Source organism: Rhineura floridana, chromosome 8 (assembly GCF_030035675.1).
Source record: "Rhineura floridana isolate rRhiFlo1 chromosome 8, rRhiFlo1.hap2, whole genome shotgun sequence".
In the NCBI taxonomy this organism is placed as follows: domain Eukaryota; kingdom Metazoa; phylum Chordata; class Lepidosauria; order Squamata; family Rhineuridae; genus Rhineura; species Rhineura floridana.
In genome coordinates, this window is record NC_084487.1 from 89,186,333 (window position 1) to 89,206,948 (window position 20,616).

The following is a 20,616-nucleotide window of genomic DNA, read 5'->3' on the forward strand; positions in this document are numbered from 1 at the left end:
ATCCATATTTGGAATTGTTTGCATGAAGGGCATGTTCAGCAGGTTCTGTCAGAGCCTAATTTCCCTCCTACCCTCCCCCACCTAATCCTCCTCCCCTTTTAGTTTTATTATAATTGTATTCACTTTAACTGCACTACAAATTGCTATGGTCCTTTGCTGATTTTTTTGTCCTTTTAATGTTCTTACTGTTTGTATTGTTAAGGGAAAAAAACTTTATAAAAAGTATGCATTAAAAAGAAAACAGAAGCTTCATCAGTCTGAGACAGTGCGAATGTGTGTCATTTGGAATGACATTCTCCAAAAGGCTAATATTGTAAATAAAGCTCTACAGAGGCTAGCAGTGAGTTGTGCACTCGAATGAATTTGTACGATGGCCTTTTATCACACTTTGGTTATACCTGCGATACACTTGTGTTTGAAGCCATGGCAAAAGAACTCACACAACCCAACTACAAGGAGACTACACAACACAAATCACTGAAAAACTTTTTTAATGAAGTTGGCATGGATAATATTGACTCGGGGTTGAGTGCCAGTGACAAACTCTGCACACAGTCCTATCCTATAATGGATAAACTTACCATTGAGATGGGCAGATGGCTAGCAGCATACACCACACAGAATGAAATGGTAAGTTTTCTTGTGGATAGGTCTATGTCCAATGAAGTGGTTTCTAGAGCAACAGCATTTATAGACACCTATCCATCTGATCTTGAACATGTTCACAGATGGATTTCTTTTGTTTTCAAGTATGTATGCAGGTAGGAACCTGTGGTCAAAATGATCATTGCACAAATAAGGAACAAGCGGGTAACCAGCTTTCCAAATATATCTTGTCACTTTTGGAACATGCAGTGAAGGGAAGCACTCTTCTTCAAAGTTGAAATGTATAAAGAACTGTCTCGGGTCAATCACCGGACAGAAATGACTATCTTCACTTCCACTACTCTCAGTTGAGAATGAGCTGAGGGAGAAAATGAAATTTGAAGATGTAATCTAGGATGTTGCTAACAAAAAGACTCAGTTAATGTTTAATTTACATTTACTTATTATACTCTGTGCTCCACCACTGAGTTTCGGGCGGGCGGGCATAAAACTCATGGGGCTCGCTTGAAGCAAGAAGTAAAGTAAACCGAATATATAACAGAATGAAGATTTTTTTAAAAAGTGTGCAAAAAACTCATTTCCCAGAGGCTGTAAATCACTAAAAGTGCAGGAGCATTTTTTGAAAAGGGGATTATCTTATCAGCCACCAGCTCATCATTGTAATAAACTGCTCTTTTTTGCGACCCCAGGAGATAAAGAAAGGCTTGCGCCAGAATCAATTGCCCGTGCTGGGCGGCTACGTCAGCAAATACTTTTGCCATGACCTTATCAGACGCTTCATTCATTGAATGACTCAGAAGCCCTGCCCAAAAGTCCCGCTTTACGTCGAGGCGCCGCCTTAGCTCTGCACATGGGCAAGTTGCGCTGGATGACTGCGAGTCAGCGTGGTAGCCGGCCCTTATTTACTGGGCAGAAGGTCGCCCGCCACCACCGCTTAACTGCTGCCCGCGGCGCGAGCTCGCTGAGCAAAGATATTCGGAGAGCGTTGCGATTGGCTCTCAGACCCGCAAGCTGCGGAGCCCCGATTGGCTGCAGGACTTCCTTTGTTTCTTTCCCCGCTGCCGCAGGAGAGCGGAAGTTTGACTCGACTCTGTTGCAGCTGGAGATGCGAGGGGGTGATCGCTCAGCTAGCAAGCAAGCAAAGTAAACCTCCCTATGCTCATTTCCTTTCTAACCACACCCGACTGTCAGTAGGGGTGGAGGAGAAGGAGGAAGAGAAAAAGAAAGAAAATTGTTCTCTGGTTTTACGTTCCTCCCCGGATCGCGTGTGCGTGTGCATGGTGGGGATCCAGTATGGATTTGGAAAGCAAAATCAAGAAGGTAAGGAAAGAGCGAGTACCTTAACTGTGGGTGGGGAGGGGATTGGTCAGAAAGTTACCTGTCTGCGGTGACCAACGCCCCTGCCACTCTAGTTGCTGCCATTGTTCTCCTCCTCGTTTTGGCAGATCCCAAGCCTGTTTTTTCCACACACATTCTCTCCGTTACAAGTTCATCGTTAGATAATAGGATGGCCCTTCTTAATACTGAAGGGGAGCAGGACGCTATTGCAGAGTCATTAGTATTATTGGAGTACCTATTTGGTAATGACTTGGTTTTTAGAGGCATCGGTCCCCAGTGAGTTGAGGCTGTGGTTATATTTTGACATTGCAGCCCTATGTATGTTTACTTGGTAAGTAAGCCTGTGTTTAATGGGGCATAACTCCCATGTAAGTATGTAAACGTTTTCATATATAGATAGGACTTTTTTTTGCCTGAATACCTCCAAAGTTGTATACAAGAATTAAAATACATATGCAGAAAATGAAACCAAAGATATAATCAGTTATTTATTTATTATTTGGTTTATATCCCACCCTTCCTACCAGCAGGAGCCCAGTTAAGTCAGAACAACGAAATAAAATGTCCTCAGCAGAACCTCCCAAGTGATTCTACCCCACTTCAACACACCCTAATTTCTCCATTAGTCTTCCTAATCCCAAACTCCAAAAACAGAGATTTTTTTCCCTCTAGGCATGTACAAAGTATTACTGACTAGAATTAACCTGTGCTTGTTGTGATGGATTCTGCATTGATGTGTGCAGAACCATACATGCCAACTGGTTGACCTCTTCTAGATTTATTCTAGTTCTGTGGTGCTATTGCCACCCTGGGCTCCTGCTGGGAGGAAGGGCGGAATATAAATCAAATAATAAATAAATAATACTGCATTAAACCCAGTGCAATTATTAAGATTTTTTACTTCTACACCATTATTCTTTTTATTTTGTAAGGTCAGGATTGCAGCCTGAAGGTGTACAGCATCTGAGCTGTTTGGAATGAAATGTTTTGTTTCTGTCACTCAGATTTGGGGGGGGAAGGGTTAAAAAACTTGCTTGCTGTTGAGCTGGCCTTCTCTAAAGCTTGAACATGGTGTGCTGAACTGAAGCAAGCTAATTACAAGTTCTTATATTTGATCTGCATTGGTGCCAAAATAAGGTACAAGGTGGGGAAATGGACACGTTTCTGCTCTAGTTATGCACAAAGTCTTAATGACAGGAATTTATCTATGATTGCTTGCTGGGGTGGGTTCTACCTTGGGAGGGGCAGCACATATGAACAATCCAGTTCTGTGATGCTGCTTATTTAAAAGCAGTGCAACTCCTCAGCTTTTTGACTTCTTACATCATTGTTATTGTTTTATTCTATTGGCTGAACACTGATCTCACTGAGCTACACAGTCCAGACTGGTACACCACTAACCAGCATTTAGAGGACCACCAAGGAGAGCCAGTGTGGTGTAGTGGTTAGGATGTTGGACTGAGACTTGGGAGACCAGGGTTCAAATCCCTGCTCAGCCATGAAGCCAGTCACTGTCTCTTAGCCTAACCTACTTCACAGGGTTGTTGTGATGATAAAATTGGGAGGGAGGAGGATAGCGTTTGTATGCTACCTTGAGCTGCTTGGAGGAAAGGTAAGATGTAAATGTAATAATAATAAATACAATAAGTGGCAATATGATCTAATCCAGCAACAAACTTTTTTCTGCAAAGGAGCATACTCTGGATTGCTTGACTGCTTAGTTCTACCTTAACTGTTATGCACCCTGAGCATACACTCTCTGGTATATAAGTTTAAAAACCTACTGATAAACTATACAGATTATCATTTTATTAAAAAAAGAAAGTAGACTATATGGTGAAGTCTGCCTACTGCTCAAATATACCACAATCCTATGAGCCTTAAATTACTCCAGGGCAGTGCAACAGCATTGGTTCATGGCCTGGTGCTCAAACAGTTCTTCCATTCACCTGTTGTAGCTAAACTAAGTTGTAGCTCACACCACTGAAAGCAGATGAATAGAGTGAACACTAGTGTGCATTACTGCACACTAATAGTCTATTTGCACATCTTTCTCTCCTGTTTCTTTGGAAAGGGTAAGCAGATGAGAAAGAAGGGGACCTGAGTGAACAGCTTTTAGCAAAAGGTCCCTTCTGTTGTCCTAGAGCATCCTTTGCCCTCCAGATGTTTTGGACCACAACTCCCATCATCCCATTGGCCATGCTGTCTGGGGCTGATGAGAGTTGCATTCCAGAGCGTCTGGAAGGCACCAGACTAGGGAAGGCTGACCCAGAGGCCCCAAGGTCTGGATCTGGTAGCACCAAAGAAGGCCAGATTATGACATGCCAGCTTGTCCAAGACTTATCAAATGAGTTGCAGGCCCAGTGGGATCTTGAACTTGTGTTACTGGTGTACAAATGCAATGCTTCTATCACATACCTTTCCAACCCATATGCACCAATCAATGCATTCCTGAACCTTCAGTATAAATAGTTGAAGCTGCAGAAGCAATCTTGGTAAGCGAAAGAAAGAGGAGATTGCTTAATATTCTGGTTGGCCAGAATTTCTTGTATGGATCTGCTTCTGATGGTAATTTTGCACAAAAAGGAAATACGCAGACCTTATCTCAAATTGTGCTTTTTAGTGAAGAGGGGAGTATATTCACTGGAAACAGCATCAGAGAAGGTGTATAGTTAATGGCTTCAACTTTATGCCCATGTCTGTCTTCAAGAAGACAGAAAAACTTCTCCTTGTTAGTTTTTCAGATGGTACAGCTTTTCCTTTAGTATGTGTAAGATGTCTAAAATGACAGTGGCACACAAGTGAAAGTGAGTCCCAGGAAACTTGCTGAAGCTTATATTAAGTTCAGCTTCTATTATATATTGCTTTTTTGTTGATGTTATACTTCGTAAGCAACAAACAAGGTAGAGCTGGTATAGCACAGTGGGGAGGAGAGCCTGACTGGGAGTCCAGAGTCTGTGAGTTCAAATCCCCGTTTGTGTCTCCTGGGTGTAAAGGGCCAGCTAAAGATCACCCCCACAGTGAGTGGCTCAGGGGTTACGTGCCCTGCCACCTGTGCAGCCGTGGGCAAGCTGCATAGTCCCAAGGAGCCCAGTTGCCCCCCAGCTGGCAGTTGCAGACAAAGAAGGGGCTGGCTTGTGCAGCTGTGGCAAGCTGAGCAGGCCCTAGCCATCTGGGGAGGACTATCCTCTGAGGGAGGCAATGGTAAACCCCCTCTGAATACCGCTTACCATGAAAACCCTATTCATAGGGTAGCCATAAGTTGGGATCTACTTGAAGGCAGGCTATTTCCATTTCATACTTCGTAAGGGAATATAAAATTGTTATCAAAAAGGCCACTGTTAAGGACAATGTAAAGTGTCTGCTGAAAGTGATGGTTTAGCAACATAGTTATTTCCATCATCTTATATTTCCTCAGGATGTTTTGCACGGAAAGTTGGGTCTGTTGATGAAGATGTATGCTTGCTCTTTTGTGAAGTTGCAACTAGCAAACATTAGGCAGAAGAAGTTAATGTATTATCCAGTTTAAGTTAATGCTGATTTTTTAAAGTCTTCTAGGAAATGCAGCTGTTTCTTTCATTTCAGTTAGATCTCAGGATAATAGAAAATTATAAAAGACCACACATCTATCATTTAAAGTTTTAAACAAATCTGTTGAGATCCTTAAAAATGGTCTCAAGTGGATATCGTCAGACTTGCCTATTGGAGTATGTTATATGCAAGAATACCTGTTACGATGAAAAACAGGTTGTGGGGGAGGCCTTGGCCATGAATAGAAACTTGTGAATGATGCCTTTACTCTCTTATGCAGCCATCTACAATCTCTTTGTTTAGAAAAAAAGTGGAAATAAATGTTTATGAAAGATTTGAGAGATTGTGTTTCAGAAGAACATAAAATCCAGAAAGGATAAATATATGCCAGTGATGGGCATAAACAATGTGGTAGAAGTAAAAATTACATTAAAATCTAAGAATCTGCAAGGCCAAAAAACAGAACAGTGTGTGTAGGTATAGGCAGAAAACTCTTCTTCATTAATTAGAACCAACCTTCTTTTTCCTTTCTAAATTTCAAGAAATTTAATATAAGATAGAAGAATCTACTCCTGTCTTAGTATGCGAGCACATCCTAAAAGGCAAATCTGTGCATCTCCTTTGATCTCAGTGATACGCTTTGGTAGTTCTGTCCTAGTGAAAACTGACTCCATTAACTGTAGCCCAACAGAGAGCTTTGATGCTCTGTGATTTCGGGCTTCCTGATGCAATGGTGTACATAAATCTCAGGCTTGAGGCCTTGTTCTTGTCACCTGATCTTGTGTGAAATCAGAAGACCTGTGGAAAAGTACATCTGAAAAGCATGCATCTGTTTCTGCCTACCCCCCCATTTCCTGTATCAGCTTTGAAAACCATTTGTGTGGCTCTGTTCATAAATTTCATAACTTGATTTTGGCTGGGACAAACTTTACCTTAATTCCGACCAATTAATTCTATAAACTTGTTGAGAATGTACGTTTTCTTCTTTTTAAAACTGCAGTTCACAATTGCCTTATAGATCATGTGCATTTTCAAATGTGACATTGTATGTATGTGGGAGAATATAATTCCCTATTGTTTTTCAAACATTTGTTGGAGATTGTGGTGTTGAATTGGAATTGAGAAGGATCAATGGTAGGGTGACCAATTGGTATATATAGTCAATCAACTTTAATTATCTCCCTTCATGTGTTTCCTAGATTAATTTTTCTGAACTGCCTGAAATATACAAATTAATAATAAAAGTTATTAGTTATTTTCATGTTTGGTCACCCCCTTACTGGCTCTTCTCTTTTAATATTCATCATGATCTTTGCTATAAAGTGGCACACTTTATTAATCGGGTACAAACACATCAGATTAATTCAGAGAGAATCTTTCTCTTGAAAGAGTACTACTCTGTTGGGAGAAACGACTCAGATCTTACGTGCCAATGTTGTTAAGTGCCTCTGGAAAACCTGCATATTAATATTAAAATTGAATGGTTAAGAAGATGGGTAGCCAACCTGGTGCCCTCCAGATGTCGTTGGTCAGGGATGATGGGAGTTATAGACCATTGGCCTTGCTGGCTGTGGCTGATGAGTTTTGGGAGTCCAGCAACATGGCTACTTCCAGGACGACAGCCTAATTTACTTGAATGACTCCGTATGTTTAAGGGTTAATCCGAATCAGAAAGGCTGGAAAAGAGCCCCTAGATAATATGGATCTCTTGAGTTGTCTTTTTATTTATACATGCATAATACAGTGAAGACAAATGCCAAGATATTTATTTTGGCTATGTGGAAAAATGGGATGAAGTAGAAAGCTATCCATGTGTGAGATTTCGTGACCTGAAAAGAAGAGTTATTGATTTTCAACAATAAGCTTGAGTCTACCCAGAATAAATTGTTTATAATTCTATTACCCAAAGCTCAGTGTCTCAAACGTTAGAGTTTGAGTAATTACAAATACAGCCTTTCCATCTAACTCACTGAGTGCATTAATGTGCTAGGGATGTCTTTAATACTCTTTCAAGAGAAAGAAAATTAGTTTCTCTCTGAATTATTCTGATGTGTTTGTCTCCAATAATAGTGTGCTACTTTATAGCAACGATTATGATGAACATTAAAAGAGAAGAGCCAGCAATGGGGTGACCAAATATGAAAATAATCTCTGTGGCAGCAGGCAACCTTCTGCCCAGTATATCTCTCCCACATAGAAAACTTTATATCCGCTACTTGAGTTTATCTGTTTTTTATATTTTAAAAGCTGATGTGCTGAAACAATACTCTGAGTATAATGGACTATATATGTATTTGACAGAGGTTGTAATTTTTCCCGGTGTCTGTGTTTCCCATTAACTTCACCATGGAGATGCAAAGAGCTATACAGTTGGTGCTTTATTGAACCTCTATTAGTTAAACCTTTGTTCTAAGTTAGAATTCACTTTTGCCCTGTCTGTGACATTGGTGAACTCCATAAAATGTGTCAGTAGGTCACCACCTTGCATCGCATTTGTATGCTCTGATCTCATAGTTTGCCACAGGAAAGGAGAGGCTGGCACTGAAGCATAGGCACTTATTCCACAAAATTTGTGTCTTTTTGGAAAATAACAGGGAACATTCCCATCCAGATGGCTACTCTTTAAATAGGAGTGGTAGGTGTCTGCCTTTTATAAAAGGGATTTTTGAGTGTAGGTAAATTCAGGGGGGTGGGGTCTGAACTATAAAATGAAAAAAGGAAGGCTAAAGAAGCAACCTATTAAAACCTCTGTGGTGCAAGTAATACTTAACATGCAGAAGTAAAAGTTTGTACTCTATCTGTTTACTGAAAAGTGCCACTTGGCATTTCTTGCAGTGCATTTATTAATTCTTGTTGGTTTTGTGGCTGCTGCCTTGGAAACCAGCTCAGAGTGAAAATTGAAGTCCAGTCACTGTTTCAGTAAATCCAATGTTGTATTCAGCTTCCCAATTCAACAGATAGATTAAAAATGGGACCAAATAGAAAACTTCTGTTCTTTATAACCATTTTCAAAATTCTGTACTGTTCAGGTAATTTTATACTGGTAAAATTAATTATACTTTGTAATTGCCAAAATTGCCAGTTGGCAAGATAGACTGGAGTTTCTTTGTATTCTTAGGAATTCTCTTGAAGCAGGCCTAGCCAACTATGTGAGCTCTCTGTATGATGGCAGTTGTGGGAGAAGAGTCTTTCTGACAATAAAGTGACACCATCAAGATGTAAAGCAATAACATTAAATAAAAAGTTTGAGAGAAACTATACCTTCAGCATACAAACCATGATCTTTGTCCATTAGAAATGTTAAGAACATAAGAAGAGCCTGCTGGATCAGGCCTGTGGCCCATCTAGTCCAGCATCCTGTTCTCACAGTGGCCAACCAGGTGCCTGGGGGAAGTCCGCAAGCAGGACCCGAGTGCAAGAACACTCTCCCCTCCTGAGGCTTCCAGCAACTGGTTTTCAGAAGCATGCTGCCTCTGACTAGGGTGGCACAGCACAGCCATCACGGCTAGTAGCCATTGATAGCCCTGTCCTCCATGAATTTGTCTAATCTTCTTTTAAAGCCATCCAAGCTGGTGGCCATTACTGCATCTTGTGGGAGCAAATTCCATAGTTTAACTATGTGCTGAGTAAAGAAGTACTTCCTTTTGTCTGTCCTGAATCTTCCAACATTCAGCTTCTTTGAATGTCCACGAGTTCTAGTATTATGAGAGAGGGAGAAGAACTTTTCTCTATCCACTTTCTCAATGCCATGCATAATTTTATACACTTCTATCATGTCTCCTCTGACCCGCCTTTTCTCTAAACTAAAAAGCCCCAAATGCTGCAACCTTTCCTCGTAAGGGAGTCGCTCCATCCCCTTGATCATTCTGGTTGCCCTCTTCTCAACCTTTTCCAACTCTATAATATCCTTTTTGAGATGAGGCGACCAGAACTGTACACAGTATTCCAAATGCGGCCGCACCATAGATTTATACAACGGCATTATGATATCGACTGTTTTATTTTCAATACCTTTCCTAATTATCGCTAGCATGGAATTTGCCTTTTTCACAGCTGCCGCACACTGGGTCGACATTTTCATCGTGCTGTCCACTACAACCCCGAGGTCTCTCTCCTGGTCGGTCACCGCCAGTTCAGACCCCATGAGCGTATATGTGAAATTAAGATTTTTTGCTCCAATATGCATAATTTTACACTTGTTTATATTGAATTGCATTTGCCATTTTTCCGCCCATTCACTCAGTTTGGAGAGGTCTTTTTGGAGCTCTTCGCAATCCCTTTTTGTTTTAACAACCCTGAACAATTTAGTGTCGTCAGCAAACTTGGCCACTTCACTGCTCACTCCTAATTCAAGGTCATTAATGAACAAGTTGAAAAGTACAGGTCCCAATACCGATCCTTGAGGGACTCCACTTTCTACAGCCCTCCATTGGGAGAACTGTCCGTTTATTCCTACTCTCTGCTTTCTGCTTCTTAACCAATTCCTTATCCACAAGAGGACCTCTCCTCTTATTCCATGACTGCTAAGCTTCCTCAGAAGCCTTTGGTTGCTATACTTATATCAGTACCATGCTTCATTGCAATATATAATGTAACACAGCTATCAAGGTTTTATATACATTCTCTCATTAATCCGTAGAACACTGTAAAACAGATCCGTACTGTAATCCTCATTTTACAGATGAGTGCTGAAGCTTAGAGGTGGTGGTTTGCCTGAGACCCACTGCTCAGTTCAAATCTGAACCAGGGCTTTCCCAGTTCATAGCTCCTACTCGTAACCATATAGTGTACCAGTTCATATGAGAGGTCAGATCTGCACATGGAATCCTTGCATGTATCACTATTGCATGTGCAGACCTGGTTCTGCAACTAAAGTCAATGGGAAGCCCCACTAGCGCAAGAGCTTCATGTGCACATCTGAGCACTCGCAAAGCATTGGATCAGAGCAGCTGTGCTTAACAAAAGATTGTTGCCATGTCAACCTCTGTTCCCCTCACCTAGGCTACGTTGCTCATGTTAACACATCCAGATTAGCGTATGGTCAAGTGATAAATGTTAGAAGGATATGGTTAAGACAAATTGCTGTTCACATTGAGGCTCACTTACACACAAATCTGAGCGTAATAGCCACCGATTCTGTTATCGACTTAAATGTCAGAATATCTAAATTATTTTCAGAAAGTCACTTCCGTTAAAAACTAAATGGAGGGGGACCATGCCTGCTGTGTCCCTCGCATCCCATCAACTCTGCTGCCTTCCAACGTCTTCACATTTGGCATGACATTGAAAAGAGAAGTTTATATGTGTATATAATCTGAAAAGAACAAAGACTTAACCAACTGCTTCTATTTGGAAGCCTTTGAGTGAGCTGTGTCATTGTAGGACTTTGCCTTGATTTTTCTCCATCCCAAATGCTCAAGATACGGCCCCAGATTCTACTGGAAGTTCTCTGCGGGTCGGTGACACTTGCCTCTGGTGACCTGATGAGTGGAATTGTGGGCAGCTGCTTGTCGACCACAGTATCCTTTTACATCGCCTGGAGGAATCGGGAATAGGAGGCACTGTACTACGGTGGTTCCATTCCTTTCTTTCCGACAGGCATCAACAGGTAGCATTGGGGGAGGAGGTTTCAGACCCTTGGCCTCTCAATTGTGGTGTGCCACAGGGCTCTATCCTCTCTCCCATGCTATTTAATATCTATATGAAGCCGCTGGGGACAATCATCAGGAGATTTGGGCTGCAGTGTCACCAATATGCGAATGACACTCAGCTCTATCTCTCGTTTAAATCTTCACCAGAGTCTGCTGTGGAGACCATGTCCAAGTGCCTGGAATCCGTGAGTGGATGGATGGGAAGGAACAGGCTGAAGTTGAATCCTGATAAGACTGAGGTGCTACTCGTGGGAGACAAGGGAAGGCTGGGAGATGTTGACCTGGTGTTCGACGGGGTGAAATTGCCCCTGAATGACCAGGTCCGCAGCCTTGGGGTTGTTCTTGATTCCAAGCTGTCCATGGAGGCTCAGATTTCGGCAGTGAGCCGGGCAGCTTGGTATCAATTACACCTCATTCGTAGACTGCAGCCCTACCTTCCTGCTCATCAGCTCCCACTGGTGGTACATGCCCTGGTCACCTCTCGGTTGGATTACTGTAATGTGCTGTACGTGGGGTTACCCTTGAAAACGGTCCGGAAATTACAACTTATACAAAATGCTGCGGCTCGACTACTTACAAACTGTCGCCGCCGGGAACACATCACCCCAGTGTTGTTCGACCTACACTGGCTCCCAGTTATTTTCCGGGCCCAATTCAAGGTGTTGGTATTAACCTTTAAATCCCTATACGGTCTCGGCCCAGTTTATCTTATGGAGCACCTCCAGCGCCACCAACCATGCCGCCCAACAAGATCAGCCACGCAGGACCTTCTCTCAATCCCGCCAACTAAAACAGCTAGGTTGGCGGGGACAAGAGAGAGGGCATTTTCAGTGGCGGCCCCCACTCTCTGGAACTCCCTCCCGTATGACCTTCGACATGCCCCTTCCCTGAATGTATTCCGCCAAGCTTTGAAGACCTGGCTCTTCAGACAGGCCTTTGGGACTTACGGGGAGGGTTAAATTTTTACGACCAATAGCCTACTACTCTGTACTGGAACTGTTTTATTGTTTTATTGTTATATTGTATTTTATGATGTATTTTATTATGATGTAATGTATTGTTGTTAAATTGTATGTCGCCTAGAGTGGCCATTGGCCAGATAGGCGACCCACAAATTAAATTATTATTATTATTATTATTATTATTATTATTATTATTGTCTATTTCTACTTTTGTGTCTGAGAGGGTCTTGAAGCATATTTGCATTGCAGGTACCATTCTGGCTACACTTAAATGTGCTCAGAAGCTTACTCGGAATGCAAAGCCATATTATGGTGCTGTCACATTGTTTTGCAGTGGGACACATGACTATTTTTGTCTTTGTGGCTACGTTCAGTATGTTGGCCGCAATTATACTAGGTGAGAGAAGATAATTATGTGTCCCTCCTCCACTCTGCAAATTCTAGCCTCCAGTAAGAATATGCAACTTATGAATAAATTCTATGATATTGCAGATCTTCATTATATTATAGATCTGGTATATTGAGAGAGAAAGAGATGACATTCATCACTTGTAATTCCCCAGACATTTGAGTGGCAGCAGCAAGGAAGCTGAGCTTTGGTCAATGCACTTTAATATAAAAGAAAGCCAGCTCTGAGTCCCCAGACACATTCCAAGTTGATTAAAGCAAGATTTCTTTTTCAAACATTAGGCTGGCCTGCAACCATTTATAACACTTTGCTCTGAAGTAATATTTTAGTCATGAAACAGATGACTTCAATCAGTATACTTGTAATGCTTTTCATTCGCAGACTGCCTTGAAATCAAACTGGGCGTATTTGAAATGCCAGATGTTTTTAAAGAATTTTTAGCAACTGACATCCAGAAACCTCTTCTGGCAATATTTCAAATGACCTATGTATCTTACTTTCTTCCATGATTCCATTTATGGAGAAATTGATTCCATCCTCTTTAACAAAAAAAGAAAAGAAAGACGTAATCCTATCTCTTGCAGTTTTGGGTATATTGGAAGGCGAGCTTGGCTTTCAGTCAGAATTCCACACAGGTCTAGTGTAAAGAATTTTAGCAATTGCAACACATGCTTTTGGGTAACCGGTAATGATGATTACGGATAAAATAGTGCTCTGATGTCTGTAATCTATTTATCTTGATGCCTGTTTAAAGGCACGAAGAGTACAGTGCTATCATTAGTTAGCCAGGAGTAAAATCCACTGACTGACTTCAGTGGGACTTGCTCATGAACAGCTAGCACAGGTATGTAGCCTGTTGCTCCTTTCCGCAAAAACTGGCCATTTCTTTTCTGTTCAACAAATCTGCCCACTGAAGCACTTTTGTAGAGCATAAGCTTCTTGTGGACGTTTAAAATTATTAAGTTTGTGTATGAGAACAAGACACTCAAGCATGTGCTCGCATTCAATCCTGAAAACAAAATCCAAAAAAACTTTTTGGAAAAGGAACAACAGTGCTACTGGTCCCACAATGTGGAGCTGGCTGCATAAATGAAAATCAGGAATTCCCCTGAGGCATATTTTGTGGACTCCATAGAAACTCAGTGAACTTTTGTTTTTGGAGTACAGTTCCCATCTACCCTGAGTATTGGCCGTGCTGGCTGGAGCATATGGAAGTTAAGAGTCCAGTAACAACTGGAGCAGGTGTTGGGAACCTTTGCCCTCCAGATGTTGCTGAACTACAACTCCCATCAGCCTCTGCAAGCCTGGCCATTGGCCAGGGATGATGGGAGTTCAGCAACATCTGGAGGCTCGAAAGGTTCCCCACATCTGAACTAGAGGGTCACAGATGCCCCTTCAATATTGTAGAGTGTTAGAAATAACTAATTTCTTTTCAAAAATCTGTAGAAGCTTAATATATAAAAGTAGAATTTATATATGACGTTTGGGCTCTCTTACATAGATTCAAAAGAATTGTTGCCATGCTGAAACACCATGGTATTAAACTAACTATGTTGTCTGGGGTCTGCTTTTCCCTGACCTTTTCTAGTTCTATACTTCTGGCCAGTTATAAAATAATGAAATCAGTATGGTAACCTAAAACATTCAGGCAAAGCAATACTGTTGGCTGTGGCATAAAACCTTTAGGGTTTAGGTATATACTGCATTTTGTGTTTATCATTTAAAATTGTATGTAGCATAATTGGCAGTTATCTAGTTTTGTAAGGAAACATATATAAATGATACTTACTACAGGAGCTAATCATTCCTTTCCTCCTCCCCCATCTCCCCAACAAGGCAATATTATCTGGATTCTGGAAGGCTTCAGTCATTACAAAAAGAAATTCTAAAAGTCTTCAGTGACATTCAGCAGTGGCAGCCCACTTGCAGAACAGACTTTAGCTGGCTCGACAGGACTTCCCCTTCCTGTAGTCCTTTGTGTGCATGGGGAGGGGGGGTGCTGTGGGGCAGATTTAGGGGGATGCAGGGAGGAGGAGAGGACAGTGAAATCCCATTGTGATAGTGGAAGTCTGCTTGGGTGAGATGTTGGATATTGCCTGGTGAATAAATTATGAAACAGTGGCTACGTTGTCACTTAAAGATAGGTTGTCTATGATTTCCTTCAGAAATTGTTACCTGCAGATGTGAGCAAATTTGTAATATCTTTCCATATGATCTCAGTCATGAGCACTGGGGACAGGGGTGCAGTTGTCTGTGGTCGTAGACCTGTTACTTTTTTGGGAGCAGGGTCTCGCGAGGTCCCTATATGTGAGCCAATCAGCATGAAAAGGAAGTGTGTTAAGCACTGAGAGGAGTCCTTGTCCTTTCAAGCTGACTGGAGCCAAACAGAGTGAACAGAGGTGAGTCAGCTGCTGAGAAGACTCTTCTCAGTAGGTAACACGCAGCCTCCTTTCACTTCTGTTGTAATGGAGTGTGGACTTGCGAGACAACAGGGAGAGCAAGGGGGAAGAGGAAAAGGGGGCATGGCTGTGATGGGGTGTGGCATGACTATCATGAAGGGACCCTGCACTTCTGAATTTGCCACTATACTACTGCTGGGGAAACAAATTTGGATTTCTTGGTATTTTCCCCATCACATTTCCAGTTTTCTCTCAGCAATGATAGAGGTAAAATGAGGGTGGCTTGTTTTTTCCCCAACTGTAGGCTGTAAGCAGATTCTACAGAAAATAGCAGTGGTGCTCACAGGTACCCTTTCTCAGACCTTCTTCACACTGATTGTGTGGAGGCCATTGTGAAGACAGAAACTCTCTTTTCAGATTTTTTTTAACAATGCATTTGTAATCCTAAATACTTACTGGGAAATAAGACCCATAGGCCATTGAACACAATTATGCCTAAATTAGCATTGTAACTAACCTCAGGGATGATGTAAATTGTAGTCCAGCAAAATCTGGAGCACACCAGGTAGGGGAAGGTAGCCGTATAGTACCATCGACTCTCATCCGCAACAAGAGTGAGAAGGAGGTGAAGGCAGTCCATCTGAATTTAAATGGAGCAAAAGCTAGATTCTCTCACCACCACCAATATACTATGAATGGGGCCAATTTCTGCAATTGTAATCTCACTTTAAATACACAAGTAGCTTTCAAAGAAAATGGCAAGTTCCCTACTTGGGAATGTGAATGGCTACCAGAGTTTTTCTGCACATGAGGAGCTTTACCTGTGTGTAACTCACATCTTTGAATCGTGGCTCCTGCTTCCCCCCCATCACTGCTGCTGTTATTTTGAATCAAAAACGCAGCCTATCTCTGAAGTGGCTGCATGTGTTCTCATTACAGAGTGGAAGCTATACTTACAGCGCTACACTTGATTGCCAGTATGACATGGTACAGTCCAATCGTATATTTCTTATTGCAGTCTCCTAACATCGCTATCAGTACTAAGATGTTGAATGTGTTAAAGGGCCAGCTATTATTCAGAAAGTACAGAGTCAGGAAAAGGTGTAAAGCTTGCATACAGCAACTTAGTGTGATTTATCTTGGTGAAGTGATTTAAAGTGATCTTTATAATTTACATAGATTTTGGAAGTTTGCCACTTTTTACTACTATAAAAAAATTACTATGCGCTTTGGAAAATATTTTCAGAACTCTATTCTTTGTTGTTGTTTTTAGATGGGCTTAGGACATGAAGAAGGATCTGGAGCCCCATGCTTGAAATGCAAAGACAAATGTGAAGGATTTGAGCTACATTTCTGGAGGTAAGAAGAGCTGTTTCCTGATTTAATGAAGTGTTTATATTGCATACAAACATTAAGCATAACAGCATAACGTGGGTCACGTTCAGCCATAACACTAAACTACAGCACACATCCAGACAAAATTAGGAACAACCTAATAATGTGAGAAGGTTGAGAAGGCCCCTTCAGTTCATGCATACCTTCCTGATGTTCATGAAGTTAAAATGGAAGTTCAAGTCAGAAGGTACAACTCTTGCAGGCACTGATTCTGATCAGAAAAACAAACATGAGTTATGCACTATATACTTTTCCAGTCTAAATGGAAAAAGTCGATTAATGCCAAACTACTAAATTTAGGATTCTCCACTCCCATGATCCGTCATCTGGGTTATGTAAAAGCAAAAGAACATATTCTCTAACGAATCCTTGATATTGACTTTCAAGCCCATTTGACCCTGGCTACAAAATTCAGGATTAATGCAAGGCCATTTGTACCCGCTAATTATCTAGCAACTTTGACTATCCCTAAATTCAGAAAAGCTTTCACACTGGCCAGGTTTAACATCCTACCCTCAGCTCTTTCAGAGGGCAGATTTTAAAAAATCCCCTACGATGAGTTGGTCTGTCCCTGTGGTGACGGGGCAGTAGAATCAGTCGAACATGTGCTATTGCAGTGCCTATTCTGTCGTGACTTTAGATCCCACCTAATTACCCCAATACTACAAAACATTCCTGGCAGAAATGAGGCTTTCTATGTTGATTTTCTTTTATCTGATCAATCCCCCCAGATTTCGACCAAGATAGCTAGCTTCTGCTCTGCCGCAATCCATTGCAGAAGAACTCTCTTAAGTTAATTGATAATTTGATGATGTAGATCTGATTTTAATGAGATTTTAAGTATCCCGTGCTGTTTTATTGAAAATTTTGCTCTTTTTAATGATGTTAATGATGTTTATATTGATGCTGGTCTATGACTGCAATAAACCATTCATTCATTCATTCATGCACTATATAATTCACTGCTATTGTGCTCGTGACCTTGGACCAGTCGCTGCCTCTCAGCCTCAGAGGGAGGCAATGGTAAACTCCCTCTGAATACCACTTACCATGAAAACCCTGTTCATAGGGTCGCCATACATCGGGATCGACTTGAAGGCAGTCCATTTTTTCCATTGTGCTCATGTCCTGCTTGTGGGTTTTCATAGGCTACCATGAGAACAGAATACTGGACTAGATGGGCCTTTGGTCTCATGCCACAGGTTTCCCTAATGAGTTTACAAACTATGAGTTTAAGCAACATAAGTTATGTACGCTTGCTTAGAAGTTAACTGAGTTCCATTGGATTTACTCGCAAATGAGAGTACATAACATTTCAGCCTTGACTATATGATGTAGAAATGTTACTAGTATTTAGTACTGCTATAGAAATTAAGTAGAGCCAAATGTCTTGGTACTCCATAGTTACTTTTTATAGGGATGTTTTATTTTCTGAGCTTTCCCCTCGTCTTCTGTTTCTGCAAGATAATTTTGAAGTTTACATACTGGCCATGCTGGAACATAACAGCTAAGCCACAGTGCAAAGAAAAACACACACCTGCCCTGCAGAACATAGGAAGCTGCCTTACACTGGTCATTCTAGCTTGGTATTGTCTACATGGACTAGTGGCGGCTTTGCAGGATTTCAGACAGGGAGAGTCTCTAAGCCCTCCCTGGAGATGGTGGGGATTGAACCTGGGACCTTTGACATGCAAAGCATCGCAGCTGGTCTCCCCTTGTCTCCCTTTCCAAAGAGTGTAGCGTAGAACAACGATCTTGTGGTGTTGCATCCCAACTTCCAATGAATTAATCAGCTTTATTAAGATTAAGGATAAGGGGGTGAGGGAGAATCATAAACAGGGAATAAAATTGTTTACTTTCTAAATAACGTGCACTAGAAGATCCTTAAAGAGACTCCAATACTTATTAGCACCTGGCCATTCCGGAAAAGGAAAAGGTATTCACCCATGGCTTTTTGAGAAGGCAGAAAGGAGAACAACAAACAAGTGACAAAGAACATAGAGGAGAAGCCCCATCTTCTATTCCTCTGGACCCAAGGAAGTGGAAGGCAGAGAATCACTGGTCAGATGTGGCCATGGCGTTCTAGAGGGACTTTTAAGTATCTGCGAAAACAGGCTTCCCCAACCTAATGCTCTCCAGATGTTTTGGACCACAACTCCTGGCATCCCTGACCATTGGCTAAGCGGTCTGGGGCTGATGGGAGTTTAAAACATCTGGAGGGCACTAGGTTGAAAACATGACATTTCTGCAACTTCCAACAACCCAAGTAGATTGGGTAAGAAGTGTGAAGCAGAGACAGAATTCTTCTCTGTGAGGTGCGTGAGCTGCATTCCAGGAAGGGTGTTCTGTAATAGGGACTCTCGGTATTGGGCAAGAGAGGGAGAGGGACTGGCACATGCTTTTTCTCCACACATGCTTTACCTATCAGGGTTAATCTCTGGCTCGCATGCTCCCTCTTCCCTCACCCTCCTCACCTTACATGCTTTGGTTCCTTCTCTCACTTCCTGGTTTGGCAAACCAGTTTGCCATTGCATCCAACTCAGGCAACCAACCAGTTTGTCTCCAAATAAGAATGATTTTTAATGGAAGTGCATTATATTTTTATAAAAAATGGAGATGGTAAACACAATCTTCAGAATCATACCTCCTTTTCTCTCTCTTGGGAGCAAGTGCTCTCATGCAGTGATGCCTGCTATCTCTCACATGTGTACATGCACACACACACCATCATTGTCAAAATACACTTTTTGTTTCACAGCTATCGTTTTTTATTTATACAAATGTAAACAATTAATTGATGGACTAAAACCCATATGATCTGCTTAGGTTTCTTTAATTGTTTGGCAGCCCCACCTTTAATACTATGTCTTAAAAATAAAATAAGGGCATGGTATGTAACCAAATTGGCACTACCTCGGTTCAGGGCACTGCACACAACAGGGTTATTGTGCCAGCTATGTACTGTGGGATCTCTCCTAGCTCTGACATACCACCAACCGTTCTCAGTTCAAACACAGCATTGGGAAGTCTAGGGAGTGTTATGTATAGATGCACCCAATGGAGTGGTTTCACCCAATAGTTACAATATTTAACTTCTGCAAGTGGAAGGAAGAGATCCAAGATCCTGAGACTTTCTCTCCAGCAAAGTCTGTGAGAGAGATGTCTAATCAGGCCCTTGGTATGCTGTACCTAAGAATGTGATACTGTTCTCATGTAACTAGTTTTAAGATCTTTAAAAAAAATCAAGGTATACTTTTGGTTTCAAAGGAATCACATAATTTAGCTTACTTCAACCTGGATGCCCCCTGTTACCTCTGACCATTGACTATGCTGGCTGGGGATTGTTATAATTTATTTAATGCACGTGTCACCTAATGCAAGATGCCCCTATCTGGCTTATAATTAAAACAGAGCATATAGCACTTCAAGCTACAATTTTTTAGAGTATACTAATCAACACCCATAACAATATTTCACCTTAAAACAGCAGACAAAGTCTCCTTCAGATTATTAGAACCACCAGCTCCAAAAGGTGATGATGTTGGGATAGTCTCAGGTTGACCTCAACTGTTTTAATTCAAGATGAATCTGTAAATATCTTAATAAGTGGCATATAAGTTTTTAGAAGTTTTCTGTTAGCTTCTAAGTTTGAAGATAGTTTTTCAGGAACTTTGAGATGACCTAGCCCAGAATTCTTCCCCCTGCAATATTTTTGATATATATACATGACCCAATGAATATATGTGCATGAAAGTCTCTGCAAAGTTTGTCTGCAAAATAAATATGCTGGCTTTTAAGCCTTAAGGGTCTACAGTACAATTATGTTCTTTTCCACTAGATGGGAGTGTAACATCTGTGACAATATCAAGCCAGCTTTTGAAAGTCTCTTAAGCTATACTGAGCATATTTGACATACCAGTTGAAGAATTCATATTTTTTCTACATAAAAACTAGTCTTCTTGCATATGACCTTCTTGATATGAGAGGGCAAGAGAGCTACATGCGCCACCTTGAGGAAGTTGGTGGAAAGACAGGCAGTGGTGCCAACAGGGCAGATGTTTGAGGAAGATTTTCAGGGGCCCAAAAAATAAGCAGGAGTGTCCCTAAACACAGCAGAGCTGACTTACCAAATACATCAGTGAATGAAATAATGCACATTGCCATGTAAAAGGCAGCAGCAGGTGGGATGGGACGGGAACATAAGTTCAGAGTCTAAAAATTATATAACTGCCACTGAAGGTGGCATATTAATGTAATTTGTCCTTGTCCTCACCTCCAAGCTCACCCCTGAAAGACTTTTTGTAAGGGGACAACAGGAGAATATA

The 20,616-nt window shown here is 41.4% G+C and overlaps 1 protein-coding gene across 1 annotated transcript in view; it reads left to right on the top strand.

The window, feature by feature from the left end:
- The first annotated feature begins 1,457 nt into the window (after nt 1-1,457).
- TES (testin LIM domain protein) overlaps nt 1,458-20,616 on the top strand; it is a 31,459-nt gene continuing 12,300 nt past the window's right edge. The window contains exons 1-2 of the mRNA XM_061640047.1: nt 1,458-1,926; nt 16,170-16,255. Coding sequence (XP_061496031.1) covers nt 1,900-1,926; nt 16,170-16,255 — 113 coding nt within the window. The 5' untranslated portion in view covers nt 1,458-1,899. The remainder of the gene's footprint in view (nt 1,927-16,169; nt 16,256-20,616) is intronic.